This window comes from Myotis yumanensis, unplaced genomic scaffold, assembly GCF_028538775.1.
Source record: "Myotis yumanensis isolate MYYU_CA2020_CCGP unplaced genomic scaffold, mMyoYum1.0.hap1 SCAF_2, whole genome shotgun sequence".
Lineage (NCBI taxonomy): Eukaryota > Metazoa > Chordata > Mammalia > Chiroptera > Vespertilionidae > Myotis > Myotis yumanensis.
The window spans coordinates 185,978,327-186,003,207 of NW_027223753.1; the positions used below are offsets into that span (position 1 = coordinate 185,978,327).

Below are 24,881 nucleotides of genomic sequence, written 5' to 3' on the forward strand. Positions count from 1 at the left end.
TAAAAATAAGAAGACTGTTGTTCAGGTAAAGAGGAAGCAGACCTAAAAGGAACAGCAACAGAACAGACATAAAATATTTGAGGCATGCTTAGGAGGTAGAATTGGCAGGCTCTACATTGATGTGAGGGGTAGATGAGAGAAAGCATTCTAGTAGGACTGTGGAGTTTCCATGTCTATCTTGGATAACGATGGCCTGTGATGCCACTAACTGAGGTCAGTTACCGGGAGGAAGCACTAGTTTAGGAGGGAAGATGACAGTTTTAGTTGGAGCATGTTGAGTTGGAGAAACCTGTCGACACCCAGGGGGAAATATCCAACAGGAAGTTGAAGAAATGAGTTTCTGAGTGACAAGATCAGATACATTTATTTAGGATTATTCCACACCCAGGTGATAGCTATAAGTGGTTGTGATGGGAGCACTCCCAAAGGTTATATAGAGTGAAGCAGAATCCTAGGTACCAGTAGCATCTAAGAAGAGCTCATGAAGGAAGTAGACAGAGAATAAAAAGCAAAAGGAAAACCAGGGAAAAGGTGCCCCTCAAGAGTTAGAAGAGAGGGAAGGATGGAGTAGAGTGATTGGTAACTACTGGCAAGAGGCCAAACACCATAACCATCAGAGTGACCGTTGAATTTGCGAGCTAAAAAATGAGTGGAGAAATCCTAGGTTTGAGAACTAGTCTGATTTACTACTGATCGAGCAATAAGTCAGGAATTCCCGAGGATATTTTTCCATTGATTTTTTTTAGGGAGTATAGAAGAGAGGGGGAAAGACAGAGAAACATCGATGTGAGAGAAACACATTGATTGGTTGCCTCATGCAAGAGCCCCAACCAGGGTCCAGGCCAGGGAGGAGTCTGCAATCAAGGTAGGTGCTCTTGACCGGAATCAAACCTGGGACCCTTCGGTCTGTAGGTTGATGCTCTATCCACTGAGCCAAACCAGCTAGGGCAATTGCAGCAATTTCTTTTTCTATGTCTCTGTAATGCTATTAATAGCTCCTTGCTGGGGATGAAATAATAAAAATGCTTCTTTGGAATTTCTTCCCAAACTTATCAGTTCTAGCTCATATTTAGATCATTTCATTCACTGCTCCAGTTTAGTCCTTTTAAAGTAAGTGTCTTATATACATTTTGGCGGGGGGGGGGGGGGGGGGGGAGCGGTGGTCTAGACTTATCTTTTCACCTCTGTTTAGATAAAAATCCTTGACAGATGTCTCCTCTGTGCCAGGATGTCCTAAGTCTGTAGTGTTTCTTGCGTCTTGGATTGAATATGTCCTCAAATGCTTGGACTGGACTTTGATACGATCCAAGAAACCAGAGATGTTTTTAAAATTTTTAAGAAACAGTTAAAAGAACAAAATGGTAAAAGGTGTGGTTAATACACCTAATGAGAGAAACAAATGTTGATAATTTCCCAGTTTTTAAAAAGCCCACTTTCAAAGAGAGGCAGCTGCAGCAGTAGGACAGCAATCGATCCAGTTGATTCTGAAAACAGAAGCCCCGCAGATGAGCCACGCCCCTGCTGATGCTGCTTCCTTGTGCTGTTTCCTTGGTGCTGTGGTCTGCACCACAGAACACACAGAAAGCATCGGCCTCTGCTCTCAGGGCCCGTGTTGAGATCCTGCTACTCCTCCATTATATCTAAACTCCAGAGCAAGAAACAAACTGCAAACAAATATGCCACAGTGTGGGGCGATTACACAGGTTTAAAAAAGTACTGACTACTGCCCAGCCAGTGTGGCTCAGTGATTGAGTTGACCCATGAACCAGGAGGTCCCTGGTTCGATTCCCAGTCAGGGCACGTGCCCAGATTGCAACCTCGATCCCCAGGACAGGGCGTGCAGGAGGCAGCCAATCAATGATTCTCTCTTATCATTGATGTTTCTATCTCTCTCTCCCTCTCCCTTCCTCTCTCTGAAATCAATAAAAATATTTTTAATTAAAAAGTACTGAATACTGTTTGAGTTCAACAGCCTCGTTAATGGATGCCCTTAATTGAAATGTCTTCTTTATAACTAGTGTAAAACCCGTTTTTCAAACAATTGATTTTTGCACTTCTATTCTGTGCTAAACTCTGTGCTGGGTATACAATGATGAGCAAAGAGACAAAGATTCTGTCCTCATAAGCATATGTTCCAAGGAGAGACAAGGAGAAAGTTACAAGAGAGTTGAAAAGAAAGAATTACCACCCTGGCCAGTTTGGCTTAGTGGATAGAGTGTTGGCCTGTGGATGGAAAGGTCCCAGGTTCAATTCCGATCAAGGGCATGTGCCTTGTTTGCTGGCACATCCCCAGTAGGAGATGTGCAGGAAGCAGCTGATCGATGTTTCTAATTCTCTATCCCTCTCTCTTCCTCTCTGTAAAAAATCAATAAAATATATTCTTAAAAAAAAGAAAGAAAGGATTACTGATTGGGATAAGAATGGAGGGAAAAGGGTAAGGGTTGGATAAGACAGGTAGGTGGTGAGAAAAGGTTTCTCAGCCAAAGTATCATTTAAGATGAAATCAGACCAATGAGAGGCAACCAGCCACGAGCCAGGGTGCGAGACAGCTTTCCAGGCAGAGGGAACAGCATGTGCAAACACACAGGTCAAGGTGTCTGGTCCCTAGACGGCTTCTCAGGGGAGTTTTACCAAACTTTTAAGGAAGAACTGAAACCTATCCTCCTCAGATTACTACAAAAAGTCCAAGAGGATGGAACACTTCCAAACACATTTTATGAAGCTAGCATCACCCTAATACCAAAACCAGGTAAAGACAACACAATGAAAGAGAATTACAGGCCAATATCCCTCATGAACATAGATGCCAAAATCCTCAACAAAATCTTAGCAAATCGGATCCAGCAGTACATCAGAAGGATCATACACCATGACCAAGTAGGATTTATCCCAGGGATGCAAGGATGGTACAACATCCGTAAATCAATAAACGTGATACATCACATAAACAAATTGAAAGAAAAAAACCACATGGTCATATCAATTGATGCAGAAAAAGCATTTGACAAAATCCAACACCCATTTTTGATAAAAACTCTCAGCAAGGTGGGAATAGAAGGATCATACCTCAACATAATAAAAGCCATATATGACAGGCCCACAGCCAACATCATACTCAATGGACAAAAACTAACACCATTTCCCCTAAGAACAGGAACAAGACAGGGATGTCCACTCTCTCCACTCCTGTTCAACATAGTCCTGGAAGTATTAGCCATTGCAATTAGACAAGAAGAAGAAATAAAAGGCATCCAAATTGGAAAAGAGGAAGTAAAACTGTCCTTATTTGCAGATGACATGATATTATACATACAGAACCCTAGAGACTCCATCAAAAAACTACTAGACTTAATACATGAATTTGGCAATGTAGCAGGATACAAAATTAACCCCAAGAAATCCGAGGCATTTCTATATACCAATAGTGAACTTTCAGAAAGAGAGATTAGAAAAACAATCCCATTTACCATCGCACCCCAAAAATTAAGATACCTAGGAATAAACTTAACTAAAGAGGTAAAAGACCTCTACTCAGAAAACTATAGGACGTTGAAAAAAGAGATAGAGGAAGACATAAACAGATGGAAGAACATACCATGTTCTTGGATTGGTAGAATCAACATCATTAAAATGTCCATATTACCCAAAGCAATCTATACATTCAACGCACTTCCCATTAAAATACCAATGGCCTTCTTCAAGGATCTAGAACGAACTCTCCAAAAATTCATCTGGAATAAAAAAAAGACCCCGAATAGCTGCAGCGATCCTGAGAAAAAACAAAGTAGGTGGGATCTCAATGCCAGATATCAAGCTGTATTACAAAGCCACTGTTCTCAAAACTGCCTGGTACTGGCACAAGAACAGACATATAGATCAGTGGAATAGAATAGAGAGTCCAGAAATTAGCCCGAACCAATATGCTCAATTAATTTTTGACAAAGGAGGCATGAACATACAATGGAGCCAAGATAGTCTCTTCAATAAATGGTGTTGGGAAAATTGGACAGATATATGCAAGAAAATGAAACTAGACCACCAACTTACACCATACACAAGAATAAACTCAAAATGGATAAAGGACTTAAATGTACGACAGGAAACCATAAAAATTCTAGAAGAATACAAAGGCAGCAAAATCTCAGACATATGCCAAAACAATTTCTTCACTGATACAGCTCCTAGGGCAGTTGAAACTAAAGAGAAACTGAACAAATGGGACTACATCAAAATAAAAAGCTTCTGCACAGCAAAAGAAACCATCAACAAAACAACAAGAAAACCCACCTCGTGGGAAAACATATTTGCCAACGTCATATCTGATAAGGGCTTAATCTCCAAAATTTATAGGGAACTCATACAACTTAACAAAAAGAAGATAAACAATCCAATCAAAAAATGGGCCAAGGATCTAAATAGACACCTTTCAAAAGAGGACATTCAGAAAGCCAAGAGACATATGAAAACATGCTCAAAGTCACTAATCATCCGAGAGATGCAAATCAAAACAACAATGAGGTACCATCTCACACCTGTCAGAATGGCCATCATCAACAAATCAACAAACAACAAGTGCTGGAGAGGATGTGGAGAAAAAGGAACACTTGTGCACTGCTGGTGGGAATGCAGACTGGTGCAGCCACTATGGAAGGCAGTATGGAGGTTCCTCAAAAAATTGGAAATGGAACTCCCATTTGACCCTGTGATCCCACTTCTAGGAATATATCCCAAGAAACCAGAAACACCAATCAGAAAGGATATATGCACCCCGATGTTCATAGCAGCACAATTCACCATAGCTAAGATCTGGAAACAGCCTAAGTGCCCATCAGTAGATGAATGGATTAGAAAGCTGTGGTACATCTACACGATGGAATACTATGCTGCTGTAAAAAAGAAGGAATTCTTACCATTTGCAACAGCATGGATGGAACTGGAGAGCATTATGCTAAGTGAAATAAGCCAGTCAATGAAGGAAAAATACCACATGATCTCACTCATTCATGGATAATAAAGACCATTACAAACTTTTGAACAATAATAGATACAGAGGCAGAGCTGCCTCAAACTGATTGTCAAACTGCAGTGGGAAGGCCAGGGAGGGTTGGGGGGGAGGAGGGAGGGGATTAAGAGATCAACCGAAGGACTGGTATGCATCCATATAACCATAACTAATGGACATAAGACACTGGGGGGTAAGGGAGGGCAGGGGTCTGTCAAGGGCGGGGGGGAAAAAAGGACACTTATGTAATACACTTTGTAATACTTTTAGCGAAAAATAAAAAAAAATATAAAAAAAAAAAAAAAAGGTGTCTGGTCCCTCCCTCTGGCTGCTGGGTGGAAATCAGGTCGAGAGGGGAAGCTGCTGAAGTGGGACACCAGTTCATACATCAGTGCAGCGTTAACAATGAATATGGACTGTACCGAAGGCCAGTGGACTGGATACTTAAAAATGGTTAGAATGGTGAAGTTTAGGGTGTGTAAACCTTACCATAATTTTTAGAAAATGAACATGGAGGAAACAGGCACCCCTGAAGCATGCATCATTGTGAATATTGCTCTTTTCCATCTCAGACCAACAGGAGCTCCCGGGGGCACGGAGCAGTACAATGTGGGAATGGTCGGCACGCACGGGCTGGAGACCTCTCACGCGGACACTTTCAGCAGCAGCATTTCAAGAGAAGGAACCTTGATGATAAGAGAGGTGAGCTGGTATGAAAACTGTGCAGGGGAAGTGCATTCCTTAAGTGGTGTTTATATTAGCACTTCACAAGAATGCTCCCCCGGCATGTGTTTTAAGTGTGTGTGGTGGGGGAGGGGGGGTGTGCTTCTAAATGGTTGGGTGATTTTAATTGTCCACCGCCTTCTTTTCTGTATCCTTCTAAGCTTTCGTAGTGTGACTTAATTACATGAGCCCAAATTCTTTGGTAGGATTTATGCAAATTGGAATATAAAATGTAAGCCCGAGGATATAAAACTGGCAAACCTAGATATTTCCTCCCTCAGAAAAATGGGAAAGAATGGTCTCTCTGAACAGCATCCCATGGCCTTGTTTTGCCTTCTCCTCCCATGGTTTTATCCTTCTGGATTTTAATGTAGGAAATGCTCAGTAGTTCCAAGAAATGGTGACATTATCTTATCTGGTTAAATTAACATTAAAAAGACTATTTGGCTATATTGGTGAAAGAACAAAGAAATATGCACTGTACCTTAAAAATGCACCTCAGCGCCCTGGCCTGGTGGCTAAGTTGATTGGAGTATCATCCCAGACAACAAAAGATTGTGGGTTCAATTTCTGGTCAAGGCTCATACCTGGGTTGCAGGTACGATCCCCAGTCAGGGTGCGTACTGGAGGCAACTGATCTATGTTTCTCTCCGCACTGATGTTTCTCTCTCCCTTCCTCTCTCTCTGAAAATCAATAAAAACATATCTTCAAATAAGGATTTTTTTTAATGCATCTTAGCACTTTGAGTGGCTTTTTCTTTAACTCCGGAAACATTTTGTTTGGGGCGGGGTCGGGGGAGAGCACATGTTCCCTTTCACCTGTCCCTCCACCCTGCAGAACCTCCCCATTGTATCTGTGCTAACCAAGAAGGGCCTTGACAAATTATAATCCCTATTTTCTTCTTTTTCACATCATCATCACCATGCAAGCTTGACAGCAGGTCTTTACTTGGAAGGGAAGTAATGGCTGATGACATTGGGCAAAAGCTACTTGACCTCTCCCCTGCATCTGTTTCATCATCTGTTAAGTTTCATAAGTAATAGTCTATGACTCATCACATGATTGGGAGGATTAAATGAGTTCAGACGTAAGCATTCATTACATATTAACTATTTTATTTTATTTCATTCTCTCTATAGAGTTGAGCTCTCCTGTTATGTGTTCTTACTCCCAACTCCTCTGAAACATAAATATTCACCACTTGTCCTTCTTGCTCAGCCAGGACAGATGGGGAAGCCCTCACAGCAGGCGCTGGGGGGTCTCACTTTTGTAAGAAAGAAAGTAACTCTAGTTTTGAGATGAATGAAGCCTTTGAAGGAATAATTGGCAGTAGGGCTAAAACTGGGAGAGTAGTGCACAATGCAGCTTGTTAGAATTTTAGTTCCCAGCTTTGCCAAATCTTTTAAGTAGGCTGAAGAGTCCCCTCCGGTCAGCCTGAAATGAACCTGGCTGCGGAAGCCGACATTGGACAGTGCTGGCATATAGATCTCCCAGCGTGGTGAATGGGCCATTTCTACAGGCATGTGGAGGGCTTCTATCACCTGGGAAAACATGAGAAAAAAAATGTTCTGGAGTGAGTTACTCCCTGACTCCAAATAAAAGGAACCCCGATTTCTAACGTGGTTTAAAAGTTGCTTGAATCTTTACAAGAGTCAATACCTTGAAGGAGGTATCTGGAGCCACGTTTTCAGTTCAGCTGGCAGCCACATCGGAATGGCTGCGTATTATTTAAGGCACTCCGATATGCTCGGGCCACAGTCAGTCACTTTGAAAATAGCATTCACCAGTGTCTTCTAAGAATTTGATCTGTTGAGGGCTCCCAAATCTTTTTATCCTCTCAATTTTTAAACTCTACTGTTCCCAAATGTGGACTTTTAAAATAACAAGCTTTGAGTTGAAATCCATTAAAAAGTACACGTATTTTTAAAAAATAAATGCAAATTAAAGTATGTTCCTGACAATAAGTAAGAAAAGGAAAGAGAAGGGAAATAAGAACTTAGTTTATTGGGTGCTATTCGTTCAGTCCCTAAGATGAACATCAAGGACTTGCTCCGTTGGTCATTCTTATAGGAGCGGACCTTCTGGAACATACTCTCTCTGCTACCCGTGATCTTGTGATGCGCACATTTGCCTTGTAGTGCATGCCCCACCTCGGTGCGTCTACTTTCCCCACCCTCCGGCCCCACCGGACCTTTCTTTACTCTAGTCCTGGAACATACCACCCCAGCTGTCATCTGCCACTTTGTCCATGGGGTCCATCTGCTGGAAGAGCTGTCCTCCCTTCCCTACTGCTGCCCATTCTTCACCAGCAGCCCGTGTGGGTCTAGCTCAACCTTCCCTTTCTCCTGGAAGCCTCTCCTGGGACTCCATGGGCCTCTGTTCATAGCACCTTTCTTCCTGACCAGCCGGTATCTCTCCAGGGTCTGTCCACCCCACTGAACCAGAACACTAGCTTATCTTCATGAAGCCTCTGTTGGTTTCAAGTCATAGGAAAAAGAACCCATATACAGCAGCTTGAGAAAAAACAGTGGGGTAGGTATCAGAGGTGAGGAATAAAGAGTCAGAGTATTTCATAGAAGGACACCAAAGGCGGAGAGTGAGTTGGGACCCTGTGCAGGGTTTTGCAGATGCTAAGAAGTGATCAGGAGCTCAGGCAGCTTCCCATGTGCACATCTCTGGCTCTGTCAATGTTTCCGCCACATTTCTCCTTTGTTCTCCTCTATATATAGACCAGCTTTCTCTTCCTCCGCATGCACCTGCTCTCAATCCCCCACCAACCCCCATTGCAAGATATTCACCACATCCCAGTCCCGCTGCCCAGCGGGGACTGGCCAGTATCTCTCAGGCCCAATAGTACATTCCAGTGGCAATCTGCTTGGCTCAGGTGTGCAATCCTGGTCCAGTCAGCTATGGCTGAGAGCAGAGCCACCTTGTACAGCAGCCTCCCAGGGCACCTGGGCTCTGTCATCAGACTCAAACCCTGATTTCACCACTTACAAACCTGTGTCACTCGAGGCAAGTTAATTGAGTTTTTTACACTGAAGTTTTGCCCCTGTCCAATGGGAAGCTAATGCATGGTGTTCATGTGAGGATATAAACACAAAGTGTTTAGCATGATCCCAGGCGCATGTTGGAGCCTCTTAGTGTCCACCCCATGGGAGTGGTGAGGTCATGAGGATTATAGAGATTTTGGGGGTTCTGTTAGTAACATCCTAGAGGGCAAGGCTGTTGTTTACTTATTTTTGTGTTCCCAGCAGAATGCTTGGCACACAGAAGGTATTTCATTCTAAGAAGGTGCTGGTTGAATGAACAAAAGGGTGATGACTCAGAAGTGGAGAGAGATTCGTGGGTCATTGCTGGATTCTTTCAACTTCTCACTGTCTGGGCCATTTCCCCTCATGAACCTTCCAGGTCTTTGAGAACCAGTTTGTCTGCATCAGTTTTTGGCTTGAGGCAGAATGCTGCTGAGAGAAGAGAGACTACAAAACTCTAAAGAGATCACGTGTGATTTATGCTACTGGAAAGTTGGGGGAAATGTTAAAAAGCTTTTCAGTATTTGAACAGAAATTAGGGAAATGGAAAAGCTGCCCAGTACACATAAGAGAGACGACAATAAGAGAAATGAGTACGAAATCCCCGAATTGTCATTTAGAAGATGAAATGTGTAGATGAGCTCTGTGGCAAAATGAATCCAGAAAATGCCTCTCTCTGGGCCACTTTATAGATCAGGAGCATGCTGCCAAGAAACATAGAGGGCACTGAAGTTTTCAGTTACTTCTCAAGCTTCCTGGTAACATCGGTTACATGCACCCCTTCAGGAACTTGGGAGTCTGTGTTATCTTGCAAAAAAAAAAAAAAAATGCATCCTTTCCCTTCCAGCCAGAGGCAGGTGCAGAGCTATAATTGCAAAAACGGGACAGGGCTGACTGGCAGGCTCAGTAGTTGAGCTTCAATCTATGAGCCAGAAGGTCATGGTTCAATTCTCGGTCAGGGCACGTGTCCAAGTTGTGGGCTCGATCCCCAATGTGGGGCATGCAGGAGGCAGCTGATCAATGATTCTCTCTCATCATTGATGTTTCTATCTCTCTCACCCTCTCCTTTCCTCTCTGAAATCAATAAATATATGTTTACAAAAACAACAACAAAAAGAAAAACAACAGGACAGGTTCTGGAAAGAAGAAGAACCGGTGAGGTGGTCAAAGAAACAGTATGAATCCTTGCCCATGGCAGCCAGCCCCAAACAGGGCAGGGAAGGCATCTGCCTTGCTCCTGGCTGATTCCTGCATGTTCAGCAAAATGCCCCACATTTAGTAGGCACTCAAAAGTATTGGGTAAATGCATGAAAGAAAGAAAAGGCAAGGAAAGGAATTGTAACTTAATCAGGTCTACTCTAAGAGCCCTCGATGAGTTAGTCACATAAATATTAAATCAAATAGCGCAGTACTAGTGAGGCCTACGAGGGGGGTGGGCACTGGCTTTTAGGGGACAGAGCTGTCTTTCAATCCTGTATTTGTCCCTGAGATTTTGAGGACTTTGCTGTCCTTAGCAGTGATTTACAATTTGTTAGGTCAAGCAACTCTCAGTAAAAGTTTTAGAGCACACCACAGAATACGGTGTATATATTTACAGATTATACATCTGCCTTACTGCACTGTATACACTATAAAATACCTTTAAAAGGCATTAAGGGATACCATAAACAGTATTTCAAATGCTTTACTAGTCATGCTGGCTTTTTTGTTTGTTTACTGAGTGCTATCACAGGGCACCATCGTTGCTCATTGAGAGATTCGACATTAGTGATAGTGGATGTAAATCCGTATTTTCAAATAATCTTTGGATTATCACCATGGCTTTTTATATATTTTTTAAAAATATATTTTATTGATTTTCCACAGAGGAAGGGAGAGAGATAGAGAGCTAGAAACATCGATGAGAGAGAAATATCGATCAGCTGCCTCCTGCACATCCCCTACTGGGGACGTGCCTGCAACCCAGGTACATGCCCTTGACCGGAATCGAACCTGGGACCCTTCAGTCCGCAGGCCGACGCTCTATCCACTGAGCCAAACCGGTCCCGGCTATATTTTTATTTTTTTACCTCCTCTCAGATCTGGTTAATTATTTGGGTGTGTTTTTCTTTGTGGGGTTGTTTTTTTTTAAGATTTTAATTGATTTTCAGAAAGAGGGAAAAGGAGATGGAGAAAGAGAAAAACATCCATGTGAGAGCAAAACATCAATCAGCTGCCTCTTGCACACCTCCCACCTGGGCTCAAGCCCACAACCTGGGCATGTACCCTGACCAGGAATCAAACCTACAACCTTTCGGTGCTTGGGATGACTCCCAACCAGCTGAGCCACTTCAGCCAGGGCTAATCATTTGTCTACTCTGTGACTGACAAAGAACCCTGAGTTGGGTATCAGCTCTGCATTTCCTTGGAGTACACATGTACATGGATTGTTAGTGTTATCCCGCTGGCTCCTTTCAGCGATATTTTAGGGCATGTTATCTGTTTTGTGGGTTTGTGTCATTATAATCTAGTAATATGATCCACAGATTCAGTTACCTGATGTGTATGCACAAGAACACACACAAATATTTTCAAGTGCAGGCCCCACTTAGCCCCTCTATCTGCAGCATTCCTGCCTTTCCGCAGGGAACCCCTACATCCCATGTGACCCCTGACTGCCCCTCATGCAGCAGCGTAAAGCCTCAGGGTCAATCCATACACTAAATATTAGCAAAGCTTAACCTCTTTCTTATTTTCTTAGGTACAGTAGACATTTCAGTGGTATCTTCCACACGCCAGTGGGTCGATTTGGAGACCACTGCGCCTGTGCTATGTGAGGGGTGATGTCAACCTGTGACCTTTGTCTCCCCCTCTAATCTCTCCCCCCCCCCCCATGTGTTGTGCCCTCTCAGACATCTGGAGAGAAGAAGCGATCTGGCCACAGTGACAGTAATGGCTTTGCCGGCCACATCAACCTCCCGGACCTGGTGCAGCAAAGTCATTCCCCAGCCGGGACCCCCACCGAGGGCCTGGGACGTGTCTCCACCCATTCCCAGGAAATGGACTCCGGGACTGAAGTAGGTGCTGGGCAACAGCCACAACAGCTGTGTTCTCCTTCAGGGGTTCTGAAACCCTGCTCTCTTCAAGAATAGGTCTTTGACAGGCTCCCAGAAATGGGTTTGGCTGGTTTCTACTCTATAGCTACTTATACATATACTCAAATAGAGGAAATCATGGAAGCGGAGCAGTGAACGTTCTCAGGAATCATCAGGACCAATGCCTGATTTTACAGATGAGGCTCACAGAGGTGAGGAGCCTTGCCCAAGGCCCATAACTGACTTGAGACAGCGCTGGGACCAGTATTGGGACCTCCTATCTGCCAGGCCAGTGATAGCAACTTCAGCAGATAGAGAATCCAAGGTCAATAGTTGAGGTTCATACTTACATTAATTTAGGCAAACTAAGTTTGACTTAAATGAGATGAGGTCGAAATGATTTATTTATGAAAAAGAAAAATCAGTAAATAGAGAACATTTTCTAAGTGTTCATCTTTCTAAACTCCAAATCACATAAGAAAAGGAGAAATGGGATAGTATCTTTCCCAGATGGAAAAAGTCCAGGAAAAAAGCCTCAATAAACACGGCATTTTAGGTAGTACTCGTAGATGTCATTGACCAAGTTGACCAGTAAGATGAATTCGTAGTGCTTGGTCATATTTCATGAGCAGTCCTGTGAGTCACGCTTAGGCCCTTTCCTACTTGTGATTCTAAAGCATGTGCACTGTTGGTTTTATGTCGTCCACACACTAATTTCTTATGATGCACCTTTTGGATTCTAAAGTTATAGGGTAAATAAGCTTTGTTTGCCTTTAGGAAAAGAACTCAGAAGTATATAGGAAAGTGCAGCAGCCTATTATAGCATGCAGTGTGGGCAGATTTTTTCTGCCAGAACACCTCTGTGGGTACTAAGGAAGACTCCATGGGGTTGGACCCTGGTTTAAATTCTGCCACCATTCTAGCTCTAAATGAGAATATTAGTACCTGCCCACACCTCCTTCACAGATTTCTCTTAAAGATCAAAGGAGAGAATGTGTGTGAAAGGACTCTATTTGGGAGGGGGAGTCCAACCTTGTCGAGGATGGAATGATTTTGATTTTATAAAGTGGAGGGGAAATCTTGAATTAAGTCAGATGGGATCTTTGTGGTTTTCTTCCTATGTTTTTAGGGGTCTTGGGATGTTGGTTATATTTTTAAATAAAAAACTAAGCAGTAATAAAAGACATTTATACAAAAAAAGAGAAGTGCTTCTTATGTTGAATGCAGCTCTGTTTGGGATATTAAAAGAACGTGAATGTAGTTGAAGGAATGGAGGTGACTGACAAAATGGAGAGATGGTTATTGAAGCTCCTTTTACAAAAGTCTAATATGGAATATCGTGACGTGAGCCTGCTATTTGAGTTCACTGTCCCATAGTCTAGTTCTGACTTCATGTCTTCATGGTGCTTTCCAAGCCCTCGAGACTTATTTTTTAAGTAAGTCCTCAAGGTGCGTAGGCTGCAAACCTAGGATCTTCATGAAGTCCCCAAATAAGATATATGAATATAATGATCCATTTAAGGGAAAACTGTCATAGGAAGGAAAAATCTTCAATTCCTGAATGAAATTGTCTCTGCATTAAAGATTTTAAGGCTTCTTGAGCCAACATCAATCCACCTGCATCAGGAGGCCAGTGTGGAAGGGCCCTGAGTCCCTAAGATAGAGCCTTTTGTTAACTGTGCTGCTGTGGGGACATACTTACCTAGTGTATTGCCAACTGTATTAGCCTTGAAGAATAGTTGGTCAATATGAGATTGCTTTTACTCAAAGGAGAGATAAGCTCTGTCACCAGTTATTTTACCAGATATTGAGGTGCCACATAGGGTCCAAAATGTGATTTGTTGACTGTAACTCTTACAGTCTGATAATTAACAAAGGTACAATGGCCAGGGAGTAACCAATACCAGGAGAAGCTGGAGAGAGAGGCAGGCCTGTGACTAGGGGGTTAGAGTGTGAACAGCTGGATAGATAAGAATCTATAATTATTTTTGAAGCCCAAGCAAAGTATTGTTAACATTATTTGTTGCTGCAGTATTTAATTATCTGCTCTTTTTCATCTTCTTGCTTATTGTTTAGTATGGTATGGGGAGCAGCACTAAAGCATCCTTCACCCCCTTTGTGGACCCCAGAGTATACCAGACGTCTCCCACCGATGAAGACGAAGAAGATGAAGAATCATCAGCTGCGGGTAAGCTAGAAAACCCCGATGTTTTAGGCTTTCTGCTCTTGCCTGATAAAAAAAAAAAATTAATCATTAGTTCTCTAGTTAAGCCATGTATTCTTTAGGCCCTATCATAAAGAGAAGACCTTTATTTTTAATTATTTTTTTTAGGATTCCTAAAACAAATTGCGTTCCTTCTTTGCATTTGTCTTTGATTTCTTCTATTTCACTTCTGGTAGGAACCCAGAGGTATCCAGGGGCCCTAGGAAAAGCTGTTCCTCAGAGATCTCCAAACTTACCACATGTTTCTCAAAAGCAATTTCTGGGTACAATGCTGTGCACGCAGTAGACACTTGATAAGTGCGTGTGGAGTTGCGTTGAGCTCTAGGTGTGTGCTTCCCACTGCAAAAGTCTGGCTGCTTTCCAGAGAGTCTTGCTTTCTAGACTTCTGCGACTCACTAATCATCAGACTCAACTTAGGCCAGTTCGTCAGCTGACAATGTGGAATTTCAAAAAGCAAATCCTCCCTGCATATATGGCAGGGCATGAGGGTGATGTATTTAATTTTATGAGTAATCCCCTAAACTACTCAAGTGGTGACCATAGCCTGTTTGACTAATGGATAAAAATACTGCTTCTATGAATGACATTCTACTAAAAAAATGTAAAATATGCATATTTCAGAGTTTCTTTGCCTTTGCTACAATGCACACTAAACAAGAAGAAATCATTGTGTTTTGAAACCCCTTCTCCATAACTCCATGGGTTACTTTCTAAGAAGCCACTGACTTCTCTGATTTTTTTTCTCAAAGCTCTATTTACTAGCGAACTTCTTAGGCAAGAACAGGCCAAACTCAATGAAGCCAGAAAGATTTCAGTCGTCAACGTAAACCCAACCAACATCCGGCCCCATAGCGACACACCAGAAATCAGAAAATACAAGAAACGCTTCAACTCAGAAATACTTTGTGCAGCGCTGTGGGGTAAGTTGGTGCTCTTTACAACTCAGTAATGAGTGGGCCCTCAAGCATTTAAAGCCGGGGGTCTTACCATCAGAAGAGCACTGCTGGAATCATGGGTGTTAGAGACTTGACCTGGGTCTATCTTGGCCTCAGGAGAGATCAAGAGCAATTTTATAGGTAGCACAAACGGATACCCAGGATAATGACATGAGATGCAGAACCACCTGACATAAGTGATGGACGAGAGCCAACAATAGATCTAGCTACCACTTAATACAACACCTACTGTGTGCCCAGCACTGTGTGATGTGCCCCACATTCTGTGATCCCTACAACATCTCACCAGGGGAATAAAGGCATTACCTCTCTTTCACAGCTGAAAAACTAGCCCAGCATACTTCAGTGAATTGCTAAAGGCCATACTAGTACTCACAGGATAAAATTTGAAAATGAAAATAGATGATGAACCTTCCCTTTTAGTTCAAAACATCAACCTGCAGTTCCTGTGAAAAAGAGCTGCAGGTTTGAGCTGACCTCAAACTCAGTGTAGGTGTGATGGTCTGTGTTACTATAAATGTCATGTTCAGATCAAGGAAAGACATGCCCCACCTGTACCCATCTAAAGTACCAGACCAGGTTTGGGCACCACAATTTTATAAGGACAAAGGCATTTGAGATGTTAGTGGAGAAGAGCGTGAAGCCCAAAAACCATTTCATGGGAGGTGTGATGGAGAGAAGGAAGGCTCTGTCCTCTGGAGATGAGACAGAAAACAACAAGATAGACATGTTAATATTGACCACGTACATGAAAGAGCAGACATTGATGTTCCTCAGAAGATAGACATACAACAAGCAAGAGAAGTTAGAAAGTTACCTGTTCATGAATATAGTCCATTGTGCATTGGACCTCGGTGTTTATGTGTGTATTGTGTGCTTGGGGTGGGAAGGGTGGTAATTTGCCTAGGGATGAATTTTTAGTATTGTAGCTACCAGACAATAGGGATCCCTTTCTAATAGGGATTGCTGTATGAGAGGTGGGTTGGACTAGATTTAGATGCCTGAGAAGTTCCTTACAGTCATTATTCCTGTGACTCTCAAGCTGTTAACACCTTTGCTTGAATTATTTGATCATTTCCTAACATGGAGCAGAACCTTAGAACTAAGTTAAGCTGTGGTGTGAGTGGGGGAAAGGGGTTTTCTCCCAGTGGGGTATGGAAATGGGCACTCTGTTGTATGTTGAAGGTGGAAAAGCTAGAAATCACTGCATGAATAGGGGTGGGAGTGAACCTTGGGGAAGTCTTGAGGTGGGGTTTAAAGAGCCGAGAAAGGGATGGGTATTACAGGAAAGGAACAAAGGCAAATTGTGGTAGTGTCACAGCTGTGCCTTAGGCTCCTCTTGAGAAGGACTCTTTATACTAGGTAGTTAATGCCCATATGTAGTAAATGTTGCTACAACTTCATAAATTAAAACTAATCTCATTACCAAAGAGGCAGTGATTTAATGACTATGTCAGAGCTTTGACTTCTGCACTCCCGACTGTAGTACCTGCTTGCCCATTAGTTTGTATTTACAGAGCACCATTTCTTAGCTTTTACAGGGGCCCCAGATGCAGAAGATTAAAGCCTGTAACACGTCAGTCTTGGGTGCTTCTTAAATTTGCAGGTGTGAACCTCCTGGTGGGAACTGAAAATGGCCTGATGCTTTTGGACCGAAGCGGACAAGGCAAAGTCTATAATCTGATCAACCGGAGACGATTTCAGCAGATGGATGTGCTCGAGGGACTGAATGTCCTCGTGACAATATCAGGTATGTTACTAGGATAACCGAGTCCTCCAAGTCTGCACAAGTGGGAAAGATGATCACCTCGTTCCTGAAGAAACGGTAATGTCTGCCCTTTCCAGCGAACAAGGGACACAATGAATTATAGCAGTACACTCAGAGTGAGATCACCTGCATTTTGTAGCTCTGGACAAGTCTGACCTCCAAAGGTAAGTCTCTCTCCTCTGCTTGAAATCTGAATTAGGCAGGGACATACCACGAAGGTTGTATCGTTATGGGCCTTTAACCACTGCCAGGACTCAGCAAGGATGCTTTTAAGATGTCTGCACTCCAATCATTGCTGTCTACTCTCGGAGGGAGAAGATCAAAGTGTAGGCTTCTGGGAGTAAGAAATCTTATAAGCAGGAATTCCTGTGGTCTCTCTTCTCACAAGAACTGCTCCAACTTATAGTCCACTGATGTTTTAGCAAGCACAGCTGGCCCACTGGGTGACTGAGTCTGCAAAGAAATTTGAATGTGGGACCATTCTGCTACACTCTGCAGCTTCCTGGTCCTTAATAAAAAGATGGAGATAGTCCTAGCCCGTTTGGCTCAGTAGATACAGCATTGACCTGCGAACTGAGGGTCCCAGGTTCAATTCCTGGTCAAAGGCACATACCACAGTTGCAGGCTTGATTCCCAACACTGGTTGAGGCATGTGCAGGAGGCAACCAGTTGACATGTCTCTCTCACATCGGTGTTTCTCTCTGCTTCTCCCCCTCCCTTTCACTCTCTAAAAATCAATGGAAAAGTATCCTTGGGCAAGGGTTAACAAACAAACAAAAGAAGATGAAGACAAAAGTGAGGAGATATGGAAAGACTAGCCTGCACCCCAGACCAGTGGGTCCGAATCCCTGGGAGTGGGCTCAGGCATCCATTGCTTTCATGGCTCCTGAGGTGTTTCCAATATGCAGCCAAGTTTGAAAACCATGGCTCTACACTCATCCAGTGCTCAGAGACGATGCAGCGCTACTGGGTTGAATTTTGAATAAAATTAAACTCTTCAACTGTACTTCTATTTTGAATAAAATGCCTTTACTTGATGGTACAGTTCCCACTTTCTTTCACCTTTCCACTGCATGCTCAGAGTTGCGTTTCTTTTTATTCCGCCCACATAAGAACTAACCAAGTAAATTATTCTTCTATTATCAATTGAGTTAAATTCTGTGTAGTCCTTTCTTCTGGTTAATTGCTTTTTTGATTGCTCTACTACCAAATCACATTTAAAACCACACATCTGCCAGTCACCTACCAAAAGTGGAAATGATACCAGAAAAGTCACATTCAAGCTTCATTATGTTGTGAGTGACACATTCCCATTTTTTAAAGTGGAAGCATTTCCTCTTCTCATGAGGCATAGATGGGGAAAGAAAAAGATGAAGACAGGAGCAAAGGATGCTTGAACTGCCTTTGGGTCTGTGTTGGCAGAAAGAGGGAAGAGCTTGCTCACCCGCTCACCCTGATCAGTATATATCCTAGGCTTTTGGCTACAAAAAGGAGCAGTAACTTCACTATGATTCCCTTAATTTAAGTTACAAATGCACTCTCCTGTCAAATCCAGTGTGCGATGCTTTAATGAATTGTCTTCTGGAAAATATTACATCTGTAAAATGTAAAACATATTTTGATACCTAAGAGAAATCAAAGGAAAATAAGTACCCAAGAAGGAAAACCCACAGGCCTAAATTTTATCATACTAAACATGCTTTACTCCGGGATCATTTTACCAAAGGGAACTTTTAAGTTGTTTGTTTGTTTTTTCAAGTACTCATCTTTTATTCCTTCCCCATTTTTGTGTGGCATTTCTTTCTATGATCTCAGTACCATAAATGTGCCCAGTGTTCTAGCTCAGACTGCCCTTGTTGAACTTATTTCTCTTGTGTCCTTATAAAATTCCTCCAGCTGTCATCTTTAAAGTAATAGAGGAGGTAAATAAGAGGCTCTCCATTCAAATATGCTCTTAGGTTAGCAGGTGATGGAATGGCAGTCACACATAAGTATGATAAAATGTCCAGTTGTCAGAATTCCTTCATATAATTAGATCTAGAATATTCTGGAACTTTGATCAACCATTCTGTTACACAATTAGGTCTTACTGCAATCAGTAGACACTACCCTTTGCATCAAGAAGGGAGGGTAAGAGCAGCATGCTCAAATACAAAAACAACCTGAAGGCAAAGACAAATTATAAGATGGTTACTTGTTCAAAACAATTGGGGCTGTTTTAATCCTAAATTTTGGCAGAGACACACACACTTTGATGGTGCTGGAGACACTGGCTATTGTGCCTTTATACAAACACACACAATTGTAAACGAAAATAAGTGAATAAAATAAAATGGAGATGGGAAGGGTTAAGAGAGAAAGCTATCACAGGGGTTTGAAATTAAAGCTCCGTTATTTCAACAGGAAAGAAGAATAAGCTACGAGTTTACTATCTCTCATGGCTAAGAAACAGAATACTACACAATGACCCGGAAGTGGAAAAGAAACAAGGCTGGATCACTGTTGGGGACTTGGAAGGCTGCATACATTACAAAGTTGGTAAGTCTCAAAGCATGGAACCCTTTTATGTTCAATCTGAATTATTCTATTAAGTTTCATTCAGTTTTTTTCTATCAGAAATTGACGATGCATTTATGAACAAGTTAAGGTGTTGCTGAAACCTTAAGTATACTTGCATTATTTCCCAACAAAAAAAGCCAGGTGGGTAAGGTTTAAAGAGTGCATTCAGAATAAAGCCCCAGGCTCCAGTTTAAGCATTTATAGCCACTCCTGCCTATTAAAATGACAGTGGAAGAATACAAATGTCATAAACCCACAAGGGCAAAGGGACCAGGAGGAGAGAAATCAACAAATGAGATGTCAACAAAATTGAACAAGAGTAGCTGGATGACTAAAAACAAACTTAGCCGACGAGGAAATGCTGAATTTTAAGTTTTCAGTGAATAAATTTATCAAAATCAATCCAGTCACTTAACAGAACCCAGGCAGACCCAGGACCTGAGGCCCCAGGGGGAAGCATAAAGTTGAATTGAAAATAGAAGGATTGTTGAAAAGTTGATGAGTAGCACGTCCTCCAGAAGCCAGTCAGGCAGCCACCCCGACCCCCAATGGAAATAGAAGTGTGGGTGGGAAGAAATCAACCAGAGAACTTGTATGCACATATGCATAACCAATGGACACAGACAATAGGGTGGTGGAGGCCTCAGGTGGGTGGTGGGGGCAGGTTATAAGGGGTCAGTGGGAGAAAAAGGGTGACATATGTAATACTTTCAACAATAAAGATTAAAAATAAAAAGAAATAGAAGATGAAAGGTTGGCACAGCCTATCTGATGATGGGAAATACTGAACTGTGAGGACACACACACCTCCATCCCCTGTTTAGCTCCCAAAATGTTGGTAGCCATGCTTAAACTCCCAAGCAAGAGATTCTGAGATTTGTCTTTCTAGAAACTAAGTGGCCAGAAAGAAAAGTTGTTCAGACACCAGTATTTGAAATGCGATGAACAAAGCTTGCTGTCTAATGCCTTAAAGTGAAGCCCCGTAGTCGATAGCCCACATATCAGACATGGGGAAATCCACGGATAGGCAGGAAACTTAGAAAGGTGTTTAGAAGGAACAGGATAATGAGGAGTGGAAGAAAATTTTAAAGAAAGAAACGATAACTTCAGAAAGATTATAAAAACTTTTTCAGAAAAGAAGAATAAAGGCTATTTAAAATTCTGGAGCAGGGTTGGGAAAAGTCATTCATAAAACTAGAAAAAATCTTAGAAATTAAAATGTATTGGCAGGAATAAAAAAATGTAATAGAAATGTTGGAAGATAAAAATGAGAAATCTAGAAAGTAGAACAAAAAAAGGAAGGATGGAGAAGGGGAAGTTGAGAAATAAAAAGTGGTTCAAAATCTTAGTAACATGAGTTTTAGGGGAAAAAAAGAGAAAATAAGAAATAGAAGAGGCAAGTATGAAAGAAAGAATAGAAGAAACATTTTTATAACTAAAGCCTTGAAATCACAAATTAAAAGGTTTCATTGAGTACCCAGAAGAGTGAAATAAAAAAAAATTCACCTCAAGATGTATCAACATGATATTTCAGAATCCAGGAAATGAGAAGCTCCTTAAAGTTTCCAGATCATAAGTAAATAAATAAACAGTTTACATATAATAGACCCAGAATCAGGTGGCCTGGGACTTATCAGCAATCCTAGAAAACTGGAAGACAATGGACCAAGGCTTCAAAATTCTGAGGGAAAGGTTACTTTCACCTCGTATTTATAATCCATCTGGATTCACCAGAGCTCTCCAGAGAAACAGAACCAATAGGGTATATGTATGTGTGTGTCTGTCAGTCCAAGTAGAGGGTTCCAGAAGAGGTGGGTTTGAGAAAAAATAAAATTTTACTAATAGATTACCTGTCACATTTGACTGTTGAAGGCAGTTACAGTTCTAGCAGAAGGTTTACACATGCTTAGTGATAGATACATAGAAAATAAGGACATGAAAAAATGAGAGAAAACAACAAAGGAAACATAATTATGATATGCTATGCACCCATCTCTGAACAATAATAACTTGAACACAGAATATTGATTTAACCAAAAATTACAAATGTAACTATATTGAATGGAGAAGAGGAAATGTGTATGTTTAAAAGCGAGACTAGAGAGAAGATAGTTTTAAGAAATTAAATCCTTTCCATACCACACAGTCAGTAGATAATGTGTACAACTGAAAATAAAATCAAAAAATGACGTTGTAAGAATGTTATTTAGAAATATGGAAATAAATTGCTAAAGAAGTAGGTGAAAGTATATTAAAGACAGAATGTGTAAATAGAAGGGACCTGCTTCAAAAAAAGAGCTCAAAGAAACAAAAAGAGCTCAAAGAGCAAGAATTTGGTGTTATTCTGGGATGTCCAGTTTCTTTAGAACACAGAATATTCTGTTCAAATATTGCATTTAAAAAAATTACTGCCGTGTGTACTATTTTAGTCTACTCGGGCTGCTATAACAGAATACCAGAGACTGGATGGCTTATAAGCGATAGGAATTTATTTCTCACAGTTCTGGAGGCTGGCAAGTCCAACCAAGACCAAGGTACTGGCAGCTGCACTGTCTGCTGAGGACTCGCGTCCTGGTTCAGGGACAGCTGTCTTGTCGCTACAACCTCACATACCAGAAGGGCAGAGGGATCTTTCGAGGGTCTCTTTTATAAGGGCACTGATCCCTTATGCATTTCTGATCATTGGAATTCAAATGTGGATAGTAAGCAAATGGAAGCCTTTATGTCTCTACCCAGTTGCTAATTGTTCTGCCAGCTCTCCCCTGCTTGCTTACATGTGGATGAACTTAAAAGCCAGGCAAGGAAACATCAAGGGATAGTATGTATATTCTTATTACAATGTGTAGTTTACATCTAAACCTAGTGGTTAAAGACAGTCCTAAGCCAGTTACATCCTTAGATGAAGACAAGAGTGTTCAGTACAAAGCAAAAGGCCCCAAGTATTATGCAAACCAAATACATGAAAGGAAGTTAAATCTGTCTCTGGAAAATCCTACACCAAGATCATCACCCTCAATTGTGGTTTTATATGTACAGGGTGAGGCAAAAGTAGGTTTACAGTTGTTAATATGTGGAACATAGTTTATTCTTGTATTATTACTTATTGATTATTGTATTATTTTCCATACAAAAAACTGTAAGCCTACTTTTGCCCCACCCTGTATATTTGCATAGTATGCTTACACATTCATTAATACGAAAACTTGAATAAATTGATATGCTTTTTTAATTTATAATTTTCTATTACAGTTAAATATGAAAGGATCAAATTCTTGGTGATTGCCTTAAAGAATGCTGTGGAGATATATGCTTGGGCTCCTAAACCATATCATAAGTTCATGGCATTTAAGGTAAGCAGGCATGTGATTACCTAAAAAGTGCTTATTTTGTTTTGTTTTTTATTATAAGTTCCTACCAGTTAACAAAGTGGTCTGTCTTGTACCTAGACTAATATAATATTCCTATATGTAATAAACCTCTTTTAAAAGTCTAGAAACTCTTAGATTTATTATTCTGAAAGTAAAAACTAAGACGTAATAAATGCTATAAAATTAGTCAAATTAAAAGTTGGGTACACACTCCTCCATTCAGGTCTATGAATCACCATCTCCAAGTGGCATTTAGTATGGAATGGTTCCCGGGCGAATCCTTAATTGTGGTATTAGGCAAGGAAATTCATTATACAGCCACCTAACTAGGGCACGCTGATATTTCATCTCAAAAAGGCAAACCAACAGCAGCCCTGAATTTTAAGGTTGAACCGAGTCTCTAAATCTTACAATCTTCATAAGCCTTGTGGGGTAAAGTCCCTAAAACTCACTTGATGCTCCATATCCCCAATTTCTCTAAAATGAAGACTGAATTTAGTCACCTCTGAAAATGGCCTAGCTTCTTTACATTCTTCAATTTCAGTGGCTTTTTTTTTCACCTTGTCTGAGTCTCTACCCACCATGGTTAGACTAATCAACAAGAGCGAGATAGGGATATGCTAGTCCCATTGCCCCAGATCATGAAAACTGACCCCCAAATGCCAAAAGGACCAGTATTTGTGGGCACTCCAATGTTTTCAAAGCTGCATAGTCTGTCTCAGCCAATGTAAATTTCTTCTGTTCATTCTCTCTCTCTCTTGCTGCCTATGTCTCTCTCTTTATATCTCAGTGTTTCTCACTTTTTCCCCACCTTTTGACCATTATTCCCTTTGACCCTCTCTGTATTCTTACTTCCCACATATGCCATGTGAGGGCAGAAGCTGCCTTGGGGACACTGTGAGACATCTTCAAGGCAGAATCACCCACTTTTTCCTTGTTCCCTTAGTGGTAGGGGCTCATTTGTGATGTGCACAAGAAGATAGATTCATCAATGGAAATGGGCGCCCCTCCATAACCCCACTTTTATAGAGAGAAATTTTTGGAATGCATTAGGTTAGTAATAACACTTAAGGGATCACTCCTAAAAGCTAAAGTGGTACTACTGTTCTGCCAAAATCTCTCTCGGCAAAAGCTTTTCAATCAGGATCCCATTCCAGTTCTGAAGTTGCTGCCATCAGTTTACTAGCCAAAGTGCATGAGAGAGTGTGAAATGCTTTGTTCAGCAGATCACACCAGGCCTGGAAAGAGGGAAGAGAAAGGCAAAGAAAGACTTGGAAAAAAAGATTGGAGATGACAGGAGGCTGAGCCCCTCCCACAGGACAAGGATACCAGGCTAAGGTCTCCCATCCTGTGAGGCTGTTAGCAGTGGATGAGGAGAGGAGTCTGTTAGGGGGCAGTGGCATTATAGCAAGGCACTTGGGGTTTCACAAATTCTCTCCCAGACTTCAAGACCCAATAAAGGTAAAAGGTGGCAAAGGAAAACAGAAGCACACTTGATTGACAGCTAGTTGCGGTGTTGGCTGTGGATTCAAACAAGTAGAACCTAGACTAACTTAGCTGGAACTATGGTTAAACCCAACTAGCCAACTGAGCATAGTTCTCTGAAGATTCATCCAGGTTGTTGGATGTGTCAGTAGTTTATTCCTTATTATTGCTGAGTAGTAGTCCATAGTATGGATGTACCACAATTTGTTTAACCATTTTTTCTGCCAAAGGATGACAAGTGAATTTTTTTCCTAGTTTGGGGGATTTATTCATATAAAGCTGCTATAAACATTCATGTGAGAAAAAAAATGAGTCTTGAGTTTTGTGATGTTCTACCCCCACCTCTCCATTCATCCTGAGCCGGCTTAGCATAGAGCTGACCTGGTGGCCCACCCCAGGATGTCTCTGAAAAGGTAGCAGCCAATGTAGACCTGTCAGTCACATTGGAAGGGGAGGGGCCAGAGAGGTGACTGGACCTTCTCCTGAGGGAAAAGGCTAGAAATAAACAGGAAAGAACAGCAGTTTTAACATATGATGACAGTATCAAAAATTGACAACTCTAAGCTACTTCTCTGCCCTGGAGGACAAGGGGTGGAGAAAGGGTCACAAGTGGGTGCTAGACCCCTCTTCCTGGATCCAGAATATGAATAGACCTAACATTAAAAGAGAAATTTCCTGGTGTTTCTGTT

At 41.7% G+C, this 24,881-nt stretch overlaps 1 protein-coding gene across 9 annotated transcripts in view; it reads left to right on the forward strand.

Annotated features, from left to right (window-relative positions):
• TNIK (TRAF2 and NCK interacting kinase) overlaps window positions 1-24,881 on the forward strand; it is a 349,351-nt gene that overhangs the window by 311,020 nt on the left and 13,450 nt on the right. For 8 of the 9 annotated variants that reach the window (XM_070406799.1, XM_070406800.1, XM_070406803.1 and 5 more), the window contains 7 exons: window positions 5,575-5,704; window positions 11,650-11,814; window positions 13,909-14,020; window positions 14,806-14,976; window positions 16,619-16,762; window positions 19,184-19,318; window positions 22,589-22,689. In XM_070406799.1, coding sequence (XP_070262900.1) covers window positions 5,575-5,704; window positions 11,650-11,814; window positions 13,909-14,020; window positions 14,806-14,976; window positions 16,619-16,762; window positions 19,184-19,318; window positions 22,589-22,689 — 958 coding nt within the window. Of the gene's footprint in view, window positions 1-5,574; window positions 5,705-11,649; window positions 11,815-13,908; window positions 14,021-14,232; window positions 14,320-14,805; window positions 14,977-16,618; window positions 16,763-19,183; window positions 19,319-22,588; window positions 22,690-24,881 lie in introns of all 9 variants that reach the window. The other variant, XM_070406798.1, reaches the window with a different exon arrangement.